Below are 20,001 nucleotides of genomic sequence, written 5' to 3' on the forward strand. Positions count from 1 at the left end.
TCAAATCATCCTCTCCTGCATCTCGCAACCTTGTTCAGCCTCAAACTTTTTCTTCCATCGCAAGCTTTTTCTGAAACCTATAACAATACGATTCCCTCGAGCCCCCGACCGACGAGTCAAGACTCCCACCTCGATCGATACATACACATGTCGCGCTAGAGAGGAGGGCTTCACATCCCGCCTCAGCTTTCTCCCCATCCTCCATCGCTGAGTCCGGCCCGGATGTACTACCATGGCTAGCCCCTCGGGTGCTTCTGGCCATTTGGCGACTGAAACTGCCAGAGACTACGACGCCCTCGTGTCGAGCGACTCTGAGAGCTCAGGCTCCTCCTTCGACAGTGATAACATTGGATCAGACCAGTCCGAGGGCTGCCCGTGGCGAACTTCTCGTTTCTACGACCAGGAGTGCTCGCGCTATTTCGACTGCCCATCTCACACCGTCGAACGAAGTCTATCAGATAACGGATCGGTGCACCAGGAGTCTATCAACGGCCCCGACGACTCCGAACCACCGCACCCCGCTGACGATCGCGACCAACAAAACGAACACGCCTCTCGTTTCTCGGACGCGGAACTTGCGCAAATCGGCATCACCAGAGACGCTGCGCAACCCGTACCCACGGCTGAGGCTTACGCAGACATGGAGGCCACTTCCACGGAAAGGGACGCTGGCGCAAGCGCAGGAGGCGACCCAGATTCAACAACTCCTGACGCCCAAGGGGCTGCTTTGACGACAACGCAGAGGCCGACACCCGTGGAGGAGCCTGGGAGCAGTTCTCGAGACAGAGTGCCCGTGCAACCTGCAACCCTAGATATTCCCCAGGACGATGCCGAGGACCAGCCCAGTCCAACACACCGACCATCCGGCTCCGCACGTAATTCCGAGTTTCGACGTACTTGGGCAGGCCCATCCCGCGAGAGAATGGATGCTCCTCTGCCCTCTGTTAGGTCATTGGAAGATGCTCTGCCGCCACTCCCTCGATCCTCTCGGCCGTCGATATCTTCAGATCCTCCCCGACCCAGATGGCAGCCCGATAACGAAGTCACGTACTGCCCCATATGTCGCACCCAGTTTAGCTTTTTCGTACGCAAACACCATTGCAGGTAGGCTCACAATATCCCGAGATGTCTTGGGGATCTGAAACTCATGATTTTAGAAAATGTGGAAGAGTTGTCTGCAACTCATGTTCCCCGCACAGAATCATTATTCCATACCAGTACATCGTCAGACCACCTGGCTCAGACACGACCATGCACCAATCGCTACTAATCGATGGTCTCGGGGCTGGATATTTCGATGTCAACGACATGTCAGGGGGTGAGCGGGTGAGGCTTTGCAATCCATGCGTTCCAGACCCCAATACTGCACCGCCGCAGAGTCCGAGCCCCCAAGCAACCCTGTCTCCACGATCTGCTCACCAGAGATCGCGGAGCAGTATCGGCAGCGCCTACGGGACACTGCCGCCGTCCAATAGGCACGGTGCAGTCTTTGCTCCAGGCGCCAGTGGTGATCCTTATCGATACCTCTCCCCCAGGATGAGAAGCGTCACCATGGTTTGTGGCCCTTTTTATGTCACTGAGTCCACAGTTGCTAACCACCTTTCAGGTTCCTCCTTCGTCTGGCTCATCATCTCCTGGCCCGTCTTATCGACACCGTAGTGGAACACACCAGACCCCTGTTGAACGGCTCCTATCTAACGTTCAGTCCTCGTCACCTTCTTCATATCCAAATCGATATAGCTCACTTGGCGAGTCATCCTCGAGACAGAGGGCATTGCCACCAACGCCCCAGATTGCGGAAGAGGACGAGTGTCCTATCTGCCATCGCGAGCTGCCCTCACAGAGTCTCCCCAACTTTGAAGCCCTTCGAGAATCACACATTACGTCGTGCATCCAGAACCATAGCACATATGGCACACCCCGTGGGGAAGGCGGAGCGCCGCCTGCTCCACGACGGACGGGCATGTATACTTACCTGGCAACAGAGAAGGACTGTATCGACGACGCCGAGTGTACCATCTGCCTGGAAGAGTTTACGGTTGGAGTTCCCATGGCGCGATTAGAATGTTTATGTCGATTTCACCGGGCGTGCATCTCGTCATGGTTCGTCAAGCACCCCGGACGTTGTCCAGTACACCAGCATGATGGGTTTGGTTATTAAGCAAGCCTTCGTTCGCTTGTCCAAGAGTCACGGTTCACGGTTGAAGATGGGGGGTTGATTGCATATCAGACGGCGTCAAGGTTGATATTTTGACTGGCGGTCAGCGTGTTATTTTTACTACTACTATTACTAGACACGATCAAGCATCTCTGGGCACTCGGCACTTTCTTTTATCCTGGGTTTGGATACTCTGTTTCCAAGAATAGCGTTCGAACGGGGTTCTATACGATGGGTGGGTGGCGGATTCAAATCTATATCCACGGTGTAGCAGCAGTCGAATGTTGAACGACTCCTCTCTTGCTTTTCCATCATAAATTTCCTTGTTTGGATGCCGTGCGTAGTTGCATTCCGGTGCAATAACGGAGAGCCCCCTTCCTATATCAGACCCCCTGGTCTTGTCATGGCCCCGGTCCCACGGTACGAGGCTTGCGACAGGGCGTTTGTCAAGACGTCATTCGATCGGCACTGCAAGTCAGGCTTGGGTAGTACGAGGTTGCATGAGTTTGTGGTGGCTTACCAATTGCTGCTGAATTTGGTGTTGACTCTCACAGCCTGTTGATTGATCATGGCAAGGTTGGCAATATGGGCAGACGGTGATCCCGAGATGACAACATTTCGCTCACAAGGACATATTTGGTAGATCGTCTGTCTTTGCTACGATAATTGTCTATTGGCAATTAAGAAAAGCCAAGAGGGTTTACAACAGAGTAGAGGTTTACCCATCCATGGGTCCTAACCATTTCAATCCCGTGATACTATCTAGGCCATGAACATCCATCAAGTAGACAAGCCAATATGTCAAACATCCCGCCACTCCTATTATCTCCCGTCTTCTCCCAATACATATCCGAAACTCAAGAACGCCGTGTACCAAGTAACCAACTCATGTCAACATACAAAGCAGCCTCTCGGCATGTGTAGCCTCCTAAACTGCCGGCAACAGCATGGCCTTCCTCCGAGCTTTCTTCGCTATCATTGCCTCATGACAAGTCATGCAGGCTCTGCCCCGAGTGCTTCTGGCGAACTTCAGATCTCTGATTCGCTGCTTGCAGACAAAACATACGAAGCATGAGGGGCAGACAACAGTATTAGGCCGAAGGACAACGGCAAGGTCCTCGATCTTGCTGCCACAATCTGCGCAATACTGCGAACAGTCATTGCAGGTAATAGTCCCATTTCCCTGGATCATGAGTTTGCCGTCTTGTTCCATAATGCAGCCACACAGACTACAGCGGAAGCAATCTCCATGCCAATGGAAGTTCCCTTGAATCTAGCGTTAGAAGCTGCTAAAATGAATAAGAGAGTTGACGTGGATAGAAAACTCACCCAGTCTAAATGCTTCAGTCTTCTCGAGCGGCTATGCCCACAGTTTGTCAGCAATTCTGGGAAACAACGCTGGTGAGTTCATTAGCAACTAACCCCTTGGCAGCCAGTGCATTGGCATAATTCATCATCATGGTCCTTAACACCACTTTCTGGCTTGTAGTCTCTTATCTTGTCGCGTTCGTCCAGCCTGTCCGAGTTGGATAAGGGAGTGTGTGCCCTTTCAGAGGTTTCCTCGTCCTCCATTTCAAAACCGGCTTCACTCATCCAATCACTTTGTTCTCTTTCTTCTTGTGAGAACATGTTCCATGTCAATCTCACATCTTCGGGCCTGAGGTTCGGTAGGGTGGGTGTTTCGGAGCTCGGCCGTGAGTTGAATATACTTTGTTCATCAAAGTCCTCGGGTGGCCACGTCAAGCCTTCGTCCAGGGCCTCAACTTGATAGTGTTTCCCATTCGCCAAGTCCATAGTCGTAAGAGGCATGGCGATGACTGACAGGATAGATACATCTGCCAAGCTCAAGCCTGAGAAAACAGACCAAGTATGGGATCGTTCCGCGGAGCTGATGAATGAGCAGTCGCATGAGTTGCGCTGGTTTCGTTTATAAACCCATGACTGCTCAAGGATTCTCTCAAATGGTAGCCTCAGAGTTCTGGACTGATGTCCTTTCATAGAGTCGTCCTTCTGGTTGCCGCCACCAGTACTTTCTCTGATGCGTCCTCTGATACTCCCCCTGATTGTTTCGGTGTCGTGGTCATCCTTGTCTCTTGTCCAGGTTGTCGGTCCGTCATCTTCTTGCCGCTTGGTGAAGGTGCTCTGTGCATCAAATGAATCTTGCGATTCATTCATCATATGCCTCAGTGTTTTGTTCTCTTGTATGACGCCTTCAATCAATAACTGAAGGCGTTCTTGAGACTGCCACGCCTCAAACTGAGTCTCACTGTCCCCAGTTATTAGTCTCGTCCGTTTCAATATCTTAGGCTAGCAAATACCATTGCAGAATATTGAGCATCAAGGTTAAGGATGTCTTGTATCTTTGAACCTTGGCCATGTGTTCCTCGATTTCTCTGCCGTACTTTGGCCATATTATAAACGCTTTCACCCGCGCAATGTTGTCCAGAGTGAGGAGAAGGGTCTCAAAGTCAGAGAATGCCATCATAGCATCACTTAGGGTCACTCTCAAGTCATCAACCTGGATCATGGCCGTTCGCTTGGGATTGAGGGAGGCGAGGTTGTTCAGATATCGTTTTAGGGAGCACAGCGCCAACTGTGCATGTTTGACTTCGTTCTTGGCATCGCTAATGGTCGTCGGGGAGTTTTTGACAGAAGAGATAAAGTCGAGGAGGCTATAGATCTTGCCTGCAGCTATGATAAGACCTGCTACGGATGAAGCAGCGCTGAAGGGTTCCATTGAAGCCGGAAGACGATGGGAGTAGAAATTGCAAAAAAGACGTCCATTCCGCAAAGAGGAAGCTCGCGGTACCAAATAAGAGAATCAGGGCTCGCATTCAGCCCAGGAGCTGTGGAAGCACCAGACGCCCTGTTTTGCTGCATCCCCCTTTGTTGAAACTGCCATACATCGTTTCATGGAGGCTAAGAGGCGAGATGCAGCCAACGATTGGAACACGGAGGCTTTTGGCGGCTGAAGCTCTCCTCGTTGGGTGACAGATCATGTTTGTGTGAGGTGAGTTATCACCAACACCTTGGAAAGGAAAGCAAAGGACGGTCACGGGATGGGCAGCTCACAAGCTGCGACGGGAAAGAACCATTGACATATCATCTCCGAAGCCAAATTTCGTTTGGCTAATGTTTCGATATTTGGTGGAAAGGCGACTATGAGGTCGAATCAAGTCATGCTGCAACTCAGACGAAGGAAGTTCAGCTGAACTCTTTGTTGTACATTTACCTCTAGAGCAGGGTTCGAGAGGATCCTTTCAGGTCAAGCAATCGTCATGATGGAGCACACGTCGTCTCTTTTAGCTCTCTCAAGCCGACTCTATTCGCCGCTTAACAGATTGGGCAATGGTCCGTCAAGTTGGAAATGAAGATCCTTATCTGGTCTGTGAGGAGGCGCTAAAGTTGGCGGGCAGGGTTGGAACATTATAGCGATTGGCCCAAGACACACAAAAACAAGGCAAAAGCAAACAATATCAGGAAACACTGCGATATTTTTTTGTCGATTATCAGCTGGTGGACGGATATGGAGTCCGTTTTCCCCTTGGCTGTATGCCCGTGCAGGGGTCTCGAGAGGGGATTCAAAGAAAGAAGGTTTAATAATGCCGGAAGTTCAGGTCGACGAGAGTGGCTGTGCATCTGCGGGTGGAGGAGAATGGGGATGGAGGTCGGAAATGGAGGCCGGAGGGCCGTGTGAAGCGCTGAGGCTCTTTTGCAAGGATGCACTGTATACTTTCTTACTACAGCACTCGACGAGAGCACATCACAGTGTACGACAGTCGCAACAGGCGAGATTGCAATGCAAGGGATTCACGGCATCTTGGTTCACCTTTGACACAGATGGATTGACCGACGGTCCAACAGTAGGCGAGCCATTAAGGGCAGGTCAGTGCAGCTAATAGCTCCCGAGGGCAACCCATGGAGGGCATGGCAAGGCGAGCCATGGCGGGCGGCCTCATTGCAGCAGTTAGACGCCGTGCCACAGCAACGCCCCCCTGGACAAGATGAATCAATCACGGGCAGTGACATTTTGACGGCGTCACCCTGAGCCTGGAGTCGTGTCTGGAACCGTTTCAGCTTGCATCTCTCTGCTAGAAGGCATCGCGAAGTCACGGAATGTAGGTAGACACCAGCACAGCACGGTGCGCAGCCATGATTGCGACAGCAAAGCAGCTGAAGAGCAAACAGGAAAGGTCCCGAAAAACAAAGGCATCAGGAACAGGGATTGATTCCCAGGGACCCAGCCGCCGGCGTGCACACTAAGACGTCTCTGCTCGCCTGGCGCCAGATCTTGGATGGGATGTCACCCTAGGGTCCACCAAACCAAGCCCATTTACCAGCAGAGAGTAGACGCTGGAGAGGCCAGTTCGAGTCTCCCCGGACCATCAATTACGTAGGTGCTGCTCAGCGCCGCAGGGGACAGGCCAGAGCCTTGGACAGCTGAGCGATTGGCCAGGTTGGGAGACGGAGGACAGGGAGCTTGCGAAGGGTGGGAATGGGTTCTTGGGATGGGGTGATAGGGTGACTCTGCATGTTGCATGTTTCTCCTCCTCCTTCTGGATATAGGGAAATAGCCCGAATTTACTGGTGGGCTCATCCACGCAATAGCTCGGGGGCCAAGCGGCGCTTGCTCCAGCTCCAGCTCCAGCTCTCTTGGGGTTGTCGGCTCCAGCCCCAGCTGCCAACAGCGTCCGTCGGTCAGTAAGAAAAGAAACAACGACGACTTTTGCCGTGGGGTGGAGAATGGATGTTGTCTTTCTGTGACACGGATAGCTGCACGAACACGTACAGAGAGTTGCGAATGCTGCGAGCTGTCCCCTTGACGCTTCTATGCCGAATACTATCATCATCGGCATCATCATATTCATGCTTCTCCCTCAATGACTCTGATGTTCTGCCAGGCGTCGCAATCACCACAGCAGAAAACTCAGGCGCCAGACTCAATTATTTCCCAGACGGGCAGCATTGACCCACTCGCCCACCTGCCGTCGTGCGCGCCCTCGGCCCGCCATCACCACCACTCCACCCACTGCATCATCACTAGTGTCATCCGCTGTCTGGGACTGATGATAGCTGGAGAACTCTCCGTTGCTCCAATTTCCCCCCAGCCACAAACCAGCTCGGCTTGCGGGACCCGAGGGGTACACCAGCTGACGCCTGCAGCAGCCCGTCCGCCAAGGTACCTGCGCCGTACTGCGACTCTCCCAGAGACACCCCAGCTCCCTGACGATCGGGAGGGACCTGGCACGGCCGGGCGAGCTGCACGAGCTTGGAAGAAGCCAACCTACCTACTCTCTGCAGCTGCACCTTCAACCTGCACCAACCGACCTTGTGCCAGGATTTCCTCCACCTTTTGTCTCTCCCTCTCTCCGTCTCCGATAACCCAACCCTGCCTGCGCCAGGTTTCCTTTTGTCGCCCTGCATTCTTTCTCTTCTTCTCCTTCTCCTTCTCTTATTCTTCCCTTCGACCCGGTTTCAACTCATCTCCCGACAGACCCAAAGCTGCCTTTGGCTGCAGAGTCGACTCCTCCCTCGTCTCAGTCAGCCCGCGACTTGACTTGACTTGGCTTGAATCGAGCCAAGGCTAGGACCTAATCCGAACCGCCCACCCCCGTCGTCACCTGGCACCACATCCCTCGAGAATCGGTCCCACGGTCGTCGTTTACAACCGACGCCCTACCTCTGGATGCCTCGCGACGCTCATCACAGCTTCAATTGTCCCAATTGATCACACGACGATCCGCACACACCATCTTCGAAGCACCGAGTAGAGAGATAGCTGTCGCGGCGACGCTGCAACGGCGTCATGTCAACCGCCAAGGAGGCCAACGAGCTGAAGCAGCAGGGAGCTGTTGAAGCCGCTGCCAACCCCGAAAGCTCCGTTACCACCGCCGATGCCCAGAAGGAAATCGTTGAGGCATCCCGAAATGCCGGTGTTCCTGCCTTTACCTTTGATCCCGATGCGAGCCCCGAGCAGAAGAAAGCTCAGGCCCAAGCTGTACGCCTCTCATTCTCTTGGCCCCGCGACCACGACTAACCAAGCTTGTACCGCAGGCTATCCCACCCGAACTGCAGCATAGCAGACGACCAAAGGGCGCCGCCATCATCACCGATGTTGACGATGGCACCGGCCCTGTCGAGGACCTCCCAGAGCCCAGCAAGGATGGAGTCTTGGATGTCGCACGAGACGAGCAGGGAAAGCCTCTCGCTGATGGTGTTGACCCCGCCTCCGAAGAGGCTCCCTACTCGCGCACAGGTTGGGCTCCGCGACTTGGATGGCCAAGCGACGAGCTTCTAGAGCAAGAAAGCTTGCTCGATCATGGAACCTGGGTAGAGGGAAAGCTCCCGGATACTCTCTACGGCGGTAGGTTCTCGATCACTTACATATTCTAAAGCGCAGCGGACTAACATGTACAGACTGGTATCACAACACTGGACTTGTCATCTTTGCTTGTATCAGCTCCTGGCTTGTCGCTGTCTTTGGCGGCGGTCTTGCTTGGGTTATTATCATCATGGCCATTTGCTCCACCTATTACCGGACCTCCCTGCGACGAGTGCGACGCAACTTCCGCGACGACATCACTCGCGAGTTGGCGCTCAAGAAGCTCGATAACGATAACGAATCCCTCGAATGGATCAACTCATTCTTGGTCAAGTTCTGGCCCATCTACCAGCCCGTCCTCGCTCAGACCATCATCAACTCTGTCGACCAGGTTCTCAGCTCTGCCACTCCCGCCTTCCTGGATAGCTTGAAGCTCAAGACCTTTACTCTGGGTTCCAAGCCTCCGCGCATGGAGCATGTCAAGACTTACCCCAAGACCGAGGACGACATTGTCATGATGGACTGGAAGTTCAGCTTCACCCCCAACGATACCGACGATATGACGTCCCGCCAGCTCAAGAACAAGGTCAACCCCAAGATTGTGCTCGAGATCCGAATCGGCAAGGCCATGATTAGCAAGGGCCTCGACGTCATTGTTGAGGACATGGCTTTCTCCGGTATCATGCGCCTCAAGATCAAACTTCAGATCCCGTTCCCCCACATTGACCGCGTGGAAATGTGCTTCCTCGAGCGACCCACCATTGATTACGTCTGTAAGCCGCTCGGTGGTGAGAACTTTGGTTTCGATATCAACTTCATTCCTGGCTTGGAGAGTTTCATTCTCGAGCAGATTCACGGTAACCTGGGCCCCATGATGTATGCGCCCAAGGTCTTTCCCATCGAAGTTGCCAAGATGTTGGCTGGCAACCCCGTTGATCAGGCTGTCGGTGTTGTTGCCGTGACCCTTCACGGTGCTCACGGCCTGAAGAACAGCGACAACTTTGGTGGAACCATCGATCCCTACGCATCCATCAGCTTGAACAGACGCCAGGAGCTCGCCCGAACCAAGGTCGTGGAGGACAACTCCAACCCGAGATGGAACGAGACCCACTACATCATCATCACCTCTTTCAACGATTCTCTTGATATCCAGGTTTTCGACCACAACGATTTCCGCAAGTCCAAGGAGCTCGGTGTCGCCTCTTTCCCCCTCGAGAACATCGAGGAGCTCAATGTGTACGAAAATGAACGACTCGAGGTCATTGCTGACGGCAAGGCTCGTGGTGTGGTTTCTTGTGATCTCCGCTTCTTCCCTGTGCTCGAAACCATGAAGAACGCCGAGGGACAAGATGAGCCTCCACCCGAGTCTAACCAGGGTATTCTCCGTTTCACAGTGGAGCAGGCCAAGGATCTGGATGGCACCAAGAGTCTCGTGGGAATGCTCAACCCGTATGCAGTCATGTTCTTGAACGGTAAGGAGGTGCACCACACCAAGAAGCTGAAGCGCACCAACAACCCCATCTGGGACAACGGCTCGAAGGAAATTCTCATCACGGATCGCAAGAAGGCCAAGCTCGGTGTCACAATCAAGGATGATCGTGATCTTACTGGAGACCAGGTGCTCGGCAAGTACCAGATCAAGCTCGACGAGATGCTGGAATGTATGGAACAAGGCAAGGAATGGTACAACCTACATGGCGCTCACACCGGCCGTGTCAAGATGATGGCACAGTGGAAGCCGGTGGCCATTTCTGGCGTGGCCAGCACTGGCGGCTATGTCACCCCCATTGGTGTGATGCGATTCCATTTCAAGAAGGCCACTGATCTCCGCAACTTCGAGGCCTTTGGCAAGTCGGACCCGTACACTCGAGTTTTGCTCTCCGGTATTGAAAAGGCGCGAACCGTCACTTTCCGAAATGACCTCAACCCTGAGTGGGATGAGGTACTCTATGTCCCTATTCATTCTGCTCGCGACAGACTCGCTCTGGAGGTGATGGACACGGAGAAGGTCGGCAAGGACCGAAGTCTGGGAATGATCGAAGTCTTTGCTGCCGACTATGTTGCGCAAGACGAAACTGGAGAGTACCTGGTTAACGATAAGAAGCAGCCCCGCGAAGATGGGCTGCGGCTTCATAATAAGGGCATTGCCAAGGGAACTCTGCACTATACAGTTGCATTCTACCCCTGCCTGAACGTCGCCGACCCTGAAGAGGAGGAAGAGGAAGAGAAGGAAAAGGCAGAGGCAGAGAAGGAGAAGCAGGAATCTGGAGAGGAAGGCGACCTCACTCAGCAAAGGTCAGCAGATGCCGGCAAGTTCAACGCAACCCTGGACAAGCCCAAGGAAAAGGACGCCGAGCCACCCACTCCCACAACCGTCGGACGTCCCTCCACCACACGAAGGCCTTCGGTGGACGAGCCCAAGGGCCCCGCCAAGATCCGACTCACCCCGGAACAACTGCTCAAGTACGAGAGTGGTCTGCTCATCTTCAGACTCATGGAGGCCGAGATGCCGGAGAGCCACGGTCTTCTCGAGGTCCTGGTGGACGACATGGCGTATCCTTCCTACGTGTCTTCTACAGCTCGCAGCAAGTCACACAAGTTTGAGGAGATCGGAGACTGCTTTATTCGCGAGCTGGACTTTTCACGCCTCACTCTCAGGGCTCGAAAGAAGGGTGATGACCAAGACGATCTCATGGCATCGCTTTCTGGCAACACTCTGGAAACCCTCAAGCAGTGTCTGGTATGTCACATCGTCAGCTATTTCTGTAACATCATAAGACTAACTTGTTGTAGAACAACCCGACAACCCTCAAGCTCAAGGGCGAGGATGGCCGTCCCGCTAGTGTCAAGGTCAGCTTGAAGTACATCCCCGTCAAGATGCAGCTCGACCCAAGCGAGAGCATCAACAACATGGGCAAGCTCCGTGTGGATATTCTGGACGGCGCAGACCTGCCTTCGGCCGATCGCAATGGCAAGAGTGATCCTTACTGCAAGTTTGAGCTCAACGGCCAGGAGATCTACAAGACCAAGGTGCAGAAGAAGACGCTGAACCCTACTTGGAACGAGTTCTTCGAGGTCAGCGTCCCATCGAGGACTGCAGCCGACTTCAAGGTCTCGGTGTGGGATTACGACTTTGCAGACAAGCCCGACTTCTTGGGTGGTGCAGACATCAACCTGGAGTCTCTGGACCCCTTCAGGCCATCTGAGACTAGATATATCCTGGATGGCAAGTCGGGAACCATCCGAATCCGACTCTTGTTCCGACCCGACTACGTGACACGAACCCGACAAGGCACATCGACGTTTGGCGGAACATTCTCGGGTGCTCCTGGACGCATCGTAACTGGCGTCGCCGGTGCGCCTATCAAGGGCGGCGTGGCAGTGGCTGGAGTCGTCGGTCATGGTGTTGGAAAGGGTGCCTCGTTCCTCCGTCGTGGTCTATTCAATAAGAAGGAAAACGGTGACATTGAGGAGGAGACGGTGCCAGAGGTGGTAGAGCCCCCAACTATGGCGTCCAACGGCAGTGCAGGGTCCAACGGTGGTCTTCGACGGCCGCCTGCTATTGTGGAGGAGGTTGACGCGCCTGCAATGGGACGGCCATCCACCAGCAATGGCCACTCCCGGTCAAAGAGCATTGGACAGTCGTCGGTCCACAGCACACTTCCTGGTGGCGCGCAAGGCGGCACGGCGTCCTTCACTGTGGTGGGAGCGTCAGGATTCCCGCCAGCGTCGGATCTGTACATCATCATCTCGCAGATCAACCCTAAGGAGAAGACGGTGGGCAAGACCAAGCACTTCAAGTCATCGTCAGGCCAGTGGCAATTTGATGAGACGTTCAAGTTCCACTGCACCCCGGACGCGCAGTTCAAGATTGAGGCCAAGGGACAGCACCTTTTTGGTAGCGATGACGACCTGGGCGAGCACATCTACTTTGTGGATGAGTCTGGTGCCTCGACGGCCAAGGATCTGTCTGTGGGCAGCGGAAGCGTAACGCTCAAGAGCAGCTTCCAGTCTGCGGAGCCAAGCTTGGCACCTGAGAGCCCCAAAACTCAGCTTCGACGAAGTTTCCTGAGCAAGCGAGAGGGACGGACCAGCAGGGAGGTGACGCCAAATCCCTAAGCTGAGGTGTCTCGTCTTGTCTTTGCTTGACACGCGTGATGTTTCTTTGAGTTGCTTTTTTTTTTCTTTCTGTGTTATGATGCGACTACTCCAAATCTCGATATTGTTTTCCTGGATTGTGAAGGTTGGTGAGAGTTAGGTCACCTAGGGAATGGAGGGTGTTCTCTTATGGATGGGAGAGGAAGAGGACAAGACGTCTTGACTGCAGAGACCAAAGTGGTAGCTTCATTTACTTGAGTTTGATATCCTCTGGAAGTTGGGTTCGGTTCCTTGGCGCGGATTGGATTCAATAAGGTAATTAGGTAGGAGATTAGTAGGACGCCCTGGAAGGGGCGAATGAATGAATTGAAAAGCATTTAAACAAAGAGTGTTGCCATTATAGGAGCTTGAACTGCCAGGAACTGCCTATGATAGAGACAGCATTGGTGATGTTTCTTGTTGGTAATTTAGATGCCTGATATTCAAGGCACCGACTAGGCCTCACAGGGGAGCGTCACCTCTGGTAGGTACGTACCCCACCACCTGTTACTGTTAGCAGGTGCTCTCAGTTGACGCGCGCAATGGGAGCTGCCTGAGCCTCAGCTTGACTGGACTGGAGCTTCTGCCAATCCACACTCAAGCACCAACCATCACCACCACCACCGCCGCCGCCATCGCCATCACCTCCTCCACGACGACGATACCCCAATCTCGACCGCGAACAATAATCGACGGCCTCGATTAGATAATCTCGACTCTCGAATCTTGTCTCCTAGACACTCCCAAGAGCTCTATACTCGGCAAGCGATCCTCATCGCCAGCCAGTTCCAGGGCGTCAACATCGTCATCGACGAGCCGCCACGACCTTTGTAGACTTGCCGTCACTTCATCACACCAAATATGGACTCTCTTGTCGCAAAATACAGCCGGCCGGCGTACCAGCAGAATGAGCCCTTTGAGGACCAGGACGAGCTGGTGAATCCCATGGCCGACCTCTCCATCAAGTTTGCCATGCCTCCCGTTGCTCAGGTTCGCCATTAACCCTCCTCTGAGAGCTCCAAAAAGCTCTCCCTAATCTAAAAAATGCTAACTCAAATCTCCAGCCCTCATCATGGCTCCGAGCTGCCACCGATGACCGATCCAACCCCGACTGCCCCATCAAGATCGCCCACGGAACCACGACCCTGGCGTTCCGCTTCCAGGGCGGCATCATCGTCGCTACCGACTCGCGAGCCACGGCCGGCAACTGGATCGCCTCGCAGACTGTCAAGAAGGTGATTGAGATCAACAGCGTCCTCCTGGGCACCATGGCCGGTGGCGCCGCCGACTGCCAGTACTGGCTCGCCTGGCTGGGCATGCAGTGCCGCCTGCACGAGCTCCGACACAAGCGCCGCATCAGCGTGGCCGCCGCCAGCAAGATCCTCGCCAACCTCGTCTACAGCTACAAGGGCATGGGCCTCAGCATGGGCACCATGTGCGCCGGTGTCACCAAGGAGGAGGGTCCCGCCCTCTACTACGTCGACAGCGACGGCACCCGCCTCGCTGGCAACCTCTTCTGTGTCGGTTCCGGTCAGACCTTTGCCTACGGTGTGCTCGACGCCGAGTACCGCTACGACCTGACGGACGAGGAGGCCCTCGAGCTCGGCAAGCGAAGTATCCTGGCCGCCACCCACCGAGACGCCTACTCTGGTGGTTTCATCAACTTGTACCACGTCAAGGAGGAGGGCTGGGTCAAGCACGGCTTCAACGACACCAACCCCATCTTCTGGAAGACCAAGCTGGAGAAGGGCGAGTTCACCAACGTGACGAGCGAGCTGGAATAGACGGGACAGTAGAGGGACGTGGATGATAGAGGGTTGGTTCTTGTACCGGTTCAGCTGAGGGTATAAAGCTCCAGATGGGCCGCGTAATATGTACAACAAAGGCTTTTCTGTTGTGAAAAGGTTCATCTAGATTCCAACGCCTGCTCGTGATGTCTTTGAGAATTACAGTAGTATACAGGGCGAGCACACGGCTCATGCTCACATGAAGATTTATGTCATGACTCTCGTCTCACCCAACCGTCAACACCTAATATGCCCTCCCCATGCTCCGGGTCCATGGGCCACTTGCCAATCCCCGTGATATTCACCTCAGACTCCCAACCGGCCTGAAACATCTCCATGCCCGTCCACGCAATCATGGCGGCGTTGTCGGTGCAGAGCTCAACAGGTGGTGCTACGATCTGCAAATGTCCAAACCCACGAACAGCCAGCATCCGTCGAAGAACGTGCATGAGGAAGTGATTACTCGCCACACCGCCGGCCACGACGAGCGTCTTTGCCTCACACAGCTCTGGTCTATCCTCCAAGGCTACGCATAGCCGGCCTGCGAGGTGTGTAAAGGCCGCCATCATGGTGTGTTGTGCCAGTGTCTGGCGCTCAACCACAGACATGGATGAGCCTGATTCTGTAGCAATATTGTGCACATGTGTGTAGATACTGCTAAAGGAAAAGGCGAGCTTACGACTCTGCCTGAACGGTGTCGGTACAACCCAGTCGTATCCAGAGGGAGGAGGCTCCATCTCGGCAGCCCGCGAGGCCGGCGGCGTAAAGACAGACTCGTAAGCAGATTCCATGTCCTCGCCTGGTGGGAAGGCAAAGGCCTCGAGAAGACGACCGTACATGACGTGGTCGCTCGAGTCAAAGACGTCGGCGGGGAGGATGTCGCGGGCTGTCTGATCGAGCAGGTTCCCGACGGCAATATCACCGCTCGTGGCGAGGATGGCGTGGTCAGTGAGGCCTGACGAGTAGACAAGTTGTGTATGACCTCCAGAGACGAGGAGAGATAGAAAAGGAAACTCGGGTCCGGATCTGGTCCCCTCCTCTGTCTGCTTCTCTCCCATGCTCATACCCAGCGCTCTCGCCAGACGAGGTGTCAAGGCGTGAGCCTGCATGTGGTGGACTCCCACCAACGGCACACCCCAGGCAACCGCAAGTCCCTTTGCCATATCGATTCCAATCCCCAAGTTGGAGCGCATGCCAGGCCCGCGCGTCACCGAGACAAAGTCCGGGATCTGCTTGCGAGCGCCGCCGGGCGCAGTGCAATGCCTTCCATCGCCGACATCGTCAGGCAGAGCGTCGAGGGCACGGCGGACGAGGGGTGCCAGCGCAGAGCTGTGACCCTTTACAGCCACCAACGGGTGTATTCCCTTGAAGGCACGGTTGTCGGACGATATGCGCTCGTTGAAGAGGAGCTCGGTCGACTTGGGCGTGTGCCGGAGGATGGCGACTCCAGTGTCGTCGCAGGATGTCTCGATGGCGAGCGTCACGAGGGAGCGGCTACGGCGCTGGATGGCGGCGACGAGGGGGAGGCGCCGGCGGCTGCATTGTAGGAGGGAGTGCATCGACGGAGCACGAGCGGGATGGCGGATGGTGGGTTTCGGTTGAAGCTTTTGAAAGCGACGCCGGTCGGCAATTTTTAGTTTACGGCAGATGGCGGAACCGGACGGCCCCACTCTCCGGTGTGGGGGCCGGAGCATTCAAGAACCTCACTCACATAAACAACTTGAAATCACAGTTTATGAATTCAATCTAGATGTTTTATAGACCAATCAAGGATCCTAGAAGCTCCGTTTTACCCAGACGCCCCGTCCAATGCATCCGCTACATGCTCCCATTAATCAGATTAAGTACTGTGCTGTATTTTTCACACCCAGTTTACCCATTGGCATTTGCATCCTCCGGTCCCGCCGTCGAATCCGCCAAACTTCTCATCTCCGTCTGATCGCTTGTTGATCCATGTTCCACCGTAGGCAATGTTGTTGGCCAGCAACTTGGGATTGCCCTCATCTACCTGCTGCCGGTTGTTAATCGGCCACGCCCACACAAACTTCTTCCCCCGATCTCCGCCGTGGGTATCCATGGTCACTGTCACCGGGTACGGCATTGTGCCTGGTCGGATCAGCTCCTTGGAACCATCGATGCTACCCATGCCCTTAGGCTCAAGCAGTGACGATGTGTTGCTTGCGAGCTTGCGTGTCCAGATTTGAACCAGCAGCCGTGTCTCGCTCCAAGTGGTGAGGAAATCGGCCTCAGTTTCCCCGCAGCCGCCATCCTCGTCCAATGGGATGTCACCCTCGTCAGTTTTGTTGAGAACCGTTATCGATTTCAGGTAGATAGTTCGCTTGAAGTACGTGTAGAACCCGTAGTGCTCCGTAGGGAGACCACGGTCGTAGAGCCGCACCGGTTGCTGCACAGGCTTTGGCAGCAACACAGCTGGCTTGGGTTTGCCGTCTTCATCTAGCTCAGGCGGCGGGAGAGCGTCGGTCAGGTTGACCTTGACTTCCGGCGAGCTATCACGCTTAACCAGCTCCTTGGTCTCCTCCGTCTCAATGGAATCTACTAGACTGATGTAGAAAGGCGTTGCTTCACCTGCCTTCTCCTTTGATTTGATATCGTCAGTCGTGTTGCCCAAGAACCACATCTCCTGAAAGTTTGGCTGGTCAGGGCTGGGTTCAAAGTCGGATGTCTGTCGCTCTCGGATCAAGCTGCTCGCACGCGCCGCGATCCCCATACTTCGGCGGTGCTTGAGTGAAGGGGGTTCTCCGTTAGGAACCTTCCACTCATTGCGTGTACTGTTGTCCCACTGGATCTGCATCATGATGGTCGGCTGGGTAGGCTTGTAAGGGGCAACCGACTTGTGCTGCTCCTTGGGGAGAGCACAGCTCCACATGGTCGAGGGCTCAGTGCAGCCAGACTTGGCCACAACGTTGTCTGGTCCAACCACCGTCAGACCTCCTGTGGGCATAGGAGGGAAATCTGTCAGGTTGACCCAAATCGAGGGGAGTTCCTTCTTGTGGTGGGGGCGGCTCAAAACGACTCCCAGTGTGATGGCCAGAATCATCAGAGCAATGACGACTCCAACCACAATCATCCAAACTCGTCGACGTTTGCGTCCCTCCCGACCAGTTCGACCAAAGCAGCCCTCCTTGGGGATACATCCCCTACCCCTCCAGAAGCCACCCAAGCGTCGGGCTACCACCTCTTCCTTCTCGTGCCGACGTCGTGTACGCTCAACCTTGGTCATTTCCCCCCATCAGCGAGCGAGTGTTCTTGGGGTACAAAGGTTCCAATTGGCCGTGTTGGGAGCGGCATCTGCGAGAGTCGAATATTGTCCCGGATGTTCTCGCGGGGAGCAGGCGTCAATGGGACTTCTTGCAAACGAGTACCCCTTTGAGAAGACATGGTTGAGGCAAGACCCGGAGACATAGGCCCAGGAGACGTAGGTCCGGGGGATGGTGGGAACTGGGTCTGAAGACCATGTCCAGGTGGCAGTACAGCTGCGTACTTGATCGGCGTGCCTTCAGTCTTCTTTGGCGGAGGCGAGTATGGGGGTGGCTGCTCAGAGATAACCTCTGACGTGATGACAATCCGCGGCTTCACAATGCTCGAGGTTGCGTTGGGGACTGGAGATGACCGAGCGGTTGAAGGGCCAGAAGAAGACTCGGCTATGCTTTCGATACGAGGCGAGGGCGTTCGACGTGGTATAGGCTCCTTGACGATGGGTGTCTGGAATGGACCAAGCAGCAGGTTCGGCGTGAGGTACAGGTTTGGGTTCGAATTCGGGTTTTGGGTTTGTTTCGGCTGGGGCTTGTCCTCAACCTTATTCCACCACTCGTCAATGCGACTATCTTTGGGTGATTCAAAGGTCTGCTTCAAAGCGGTCGTGAAGGTGAGCCTCTTGTCCATGAAGGGAGTGACAACATGATGATCCCACCACCCGCGAGTCTTTGAACCAGCGCTGTCGGGGGTCACTCCAGGTGACTTGGTCTTCATCTGTTTCTGTGGGCTTGAGGTTCCATCCTCTTCAAAGAGGGTACAGGGGGTACCGCTATCCGATTCCTCAGGAGCGTTACCGCCCATGTCGATGCTAACATGCCGATTGTTTTGTGCCTTCTTGAAGTTTTCTGGAACCGCTGGTACTGGAGGAGCGTCGCTATCGGGGGGGACTGGGAATTGCGAATAGATGCTCGAAGCATAGCGGATCGTGCTGAACGATGAGGCAGTATCAGGAGTATCAGGCGACCATACTGACTTCTGTTGGGCAGCAGTCGGTAGTGGCTTGGAAGTAGGAACAGGGGCAGCAAGGTGGTCAGGCACTGGTTGTCGCTGAGGAGGTTCGGGGTGAGGAGTCTCGATAGGGGTCGGCGAGGTATTGTAACCTCCCACGGAACCATTCGCCTCTCCAGACGAAAGAGAAATGCCAATCACGATGGGTCGGTCATCTGGTGAGAGCTTTTGATCCAAAGTTCGTCCTGACTGGGCCGATAGTAGTTGAGGCGAGGCGGTCGCTGGGCTTTGATCCTTGCCCCTCTTGAACCAGTTCCAGTTTCCTACCGAAGCCGAGTTTGGCTCTCCTTCCAGAGCCCTCAGGGCAGCAGCATCGACGAACCTCCCAGTACGGCCCACTGGTGTGTGTCTGGTATGGCCGAAGTTGGTCTGGCGTCGGAAAGTAGACATGTCTGTAATGAGCTTGATACCTGCCTTGGCATTTTGGGCCTTCTGGCGTTGTCGAGACTTGACTCGCATGGCTCTAGCAGCGGAGACTCTCGATGATCGTTGTCCGTAAAGCTTGGAAGTTCGAGATGATACGCGATGCGCCGGGGTGAAGTCGGTCGAGGCCTGCTCGCCGGCGTGGGTTGGCGCGGCGTGGTCATCGTCCTCCCAGTCTTCCCAGTCCTCCTGTACTCGCGGTTGGGCTGCTGTATAGGGAGGAGGGTAAGGTGGGAGTTGGGGCTGTGCGGAATAGTTCATGGTGTGATATCGAAATGTATTAGATGGAAATAGAAAGGAAAGAGAGTCGAAGAAGGAAAGAAAGGGAGCAGCAACAGGTCATCAAACATGCAAGACTGGCTCTCGAGCGTTGGCAATGATCATGTGTTTTGTTGTTGAAGGACGTCAACAACGCGGTCGGTCGAACGGTAAGTCGTGGCGCAAAACGAGACAGATGATGCAGACAGAACGATCAACAAAGAATGAATATCCCGAACAGATCAATGAGGGTGATGACAGACAATCAATGAGGTATTGTTCAGAACAAAGGAAAGTAACTTGACCAAGGAAATAGATGAAAAGGGAATAGTTTGCCCGTGGCCAAAAGACTGACAATGAGCAGTGAGAAAGAAGGAAAAGGTCAAAGGTCAGATTCTAAAGAAAAACAATGGGCAACGCTACGTGAATAGGGAAGTTGGGCGAATGTGAGGATGCGGCCGATACCACCACCGCCCGCCACTGCGTGCTGCACTGTCGGCCTGGGACAGAAGACCCGCCAGAAATGGGCTGGGCCAAGGGCGCAAGCCCTCTTGATTGGGCTAGGCCAAGAGACTTGCATCGATTCGCAACATGGCTAAATAAAGCCTCTTGAAGCCCTGACGTTGAACAAC

General features: G+C 54.5%; 5 protein-coding genes across 5 annotated transcripts; 3 read left to right on the top strand and 2 right to left on the bottom strand.

Moving 5' to 3' along the window:
- Positions 1–232: 232 nt before the first annotated feature.
- Positions 233–2,446, top strand: MRS44_003024 (uncharacterized protein; the record flags this gene model as incomplete). The annotated part of the gene is made up of 5 exons (XM_065623055.1): positions 233–1,104; positions 1,158–1,326; positions 1,378–1,554; positions 1,607–2,072; positions 2,295–2,446. The coding sequence occupies 5 exons, from the start codon at positions 233–235 to the stop codon at positions 2,444–2,446; spliced, it is 1,836 nt and encodes a 611-aa protein (XP_065479127.1).
- Positions 2,447–3,346: 900 nt separating this feature from the next.
- Positions 3,347–4,895, bottom strand: MRS44_003025 (uncharacterized protein; the record flags this gene model as incomplete). Its single annotated transcript, XM_065623056.1, has 4 exons — positions 3,347–3,444; positions 3,488–3,518; positions 3,581–4,424; positions 4,477–4,895. 4 exons carry the CDS (start codon positions 4,893–4,895, stop codon positions 3,347–3,349), a joined length of 1,392 nt encoding a protein of 463 aa, XP_065479128.1.
- Positions 4,896–7,964: 3,069 nt separating this feature from the next.
- MRS44_003026 (uncharacterized protein) lies at positions 7,965–12,599 on the top strand (the record flags this gene model as incomplete). Its single annotated transcript, XM_046270590.2, has 4 exons — positions 7,965–8,156; positions 8,213–8,522; positions 8,576–11,220; positions 11,274–12,599. 4 exons carry the CDS (start codon positions 7,965–7,967, stop codon positions 12,597–12,599), a joined length of 4,473 nt encoding a protein of 1,490 aa, XP_046137140.2.
- An 879-nt stretch (positions 12,600–13,478) lies between these two features.
- MRS44_003027 (uncharacterized protein) lies at positions 13,479–14,401 on the top strand (the record flags this gene model as incomplete). The annotated part of the gene is made up of 2 exons (XM_046268292.2): positions 13,479–13,607; positions 13,682–14,401. The coding sequence occupies 2 exons, from the start codon at positions 13,479–13,481 to the stop codon at positions 14,399–14,401; spliced, it is 849 nt and encodes a 282-aa protein (XP_046137141.2).
- Positions 14,402–14,616: 215 nt separating this feature from the next.
- MRS44_003028 (uncharacterized protein) lies at positions 14,617–19,372 on the bottom strand (the record flags this gene model as incomplete). Its single annotated transcript, XM_065623057.1, has 4 exons — positions 14,617–15,940; positions 16,116–16,123; positions 16,281–17,636; positions 17,681–19,372. 4 exons carry the CDS (start codon positions 19,370–19,372, stop codon positions 14,617–14,619), a joined length of 4,380 nt encoding a protein of 1,459 aa, XP_065479129.1.
- Between the last annotated feature and the right edge of the window lie 629 nt (positions 19,373–20,001).

Source organism: Fusarium solani, assembly GCF_023522795.1.
Source record: "Fusarium solani strain SB1 chromosome Unknown bctg00000001, whole genome shotgun sequence".
Lineage (NCBI taxonomy): Eukaryota > Fungi > Ascomycota > Sordariomycetes > Hypocreales > Nectriaceae > Fusarium > Fusarium solani.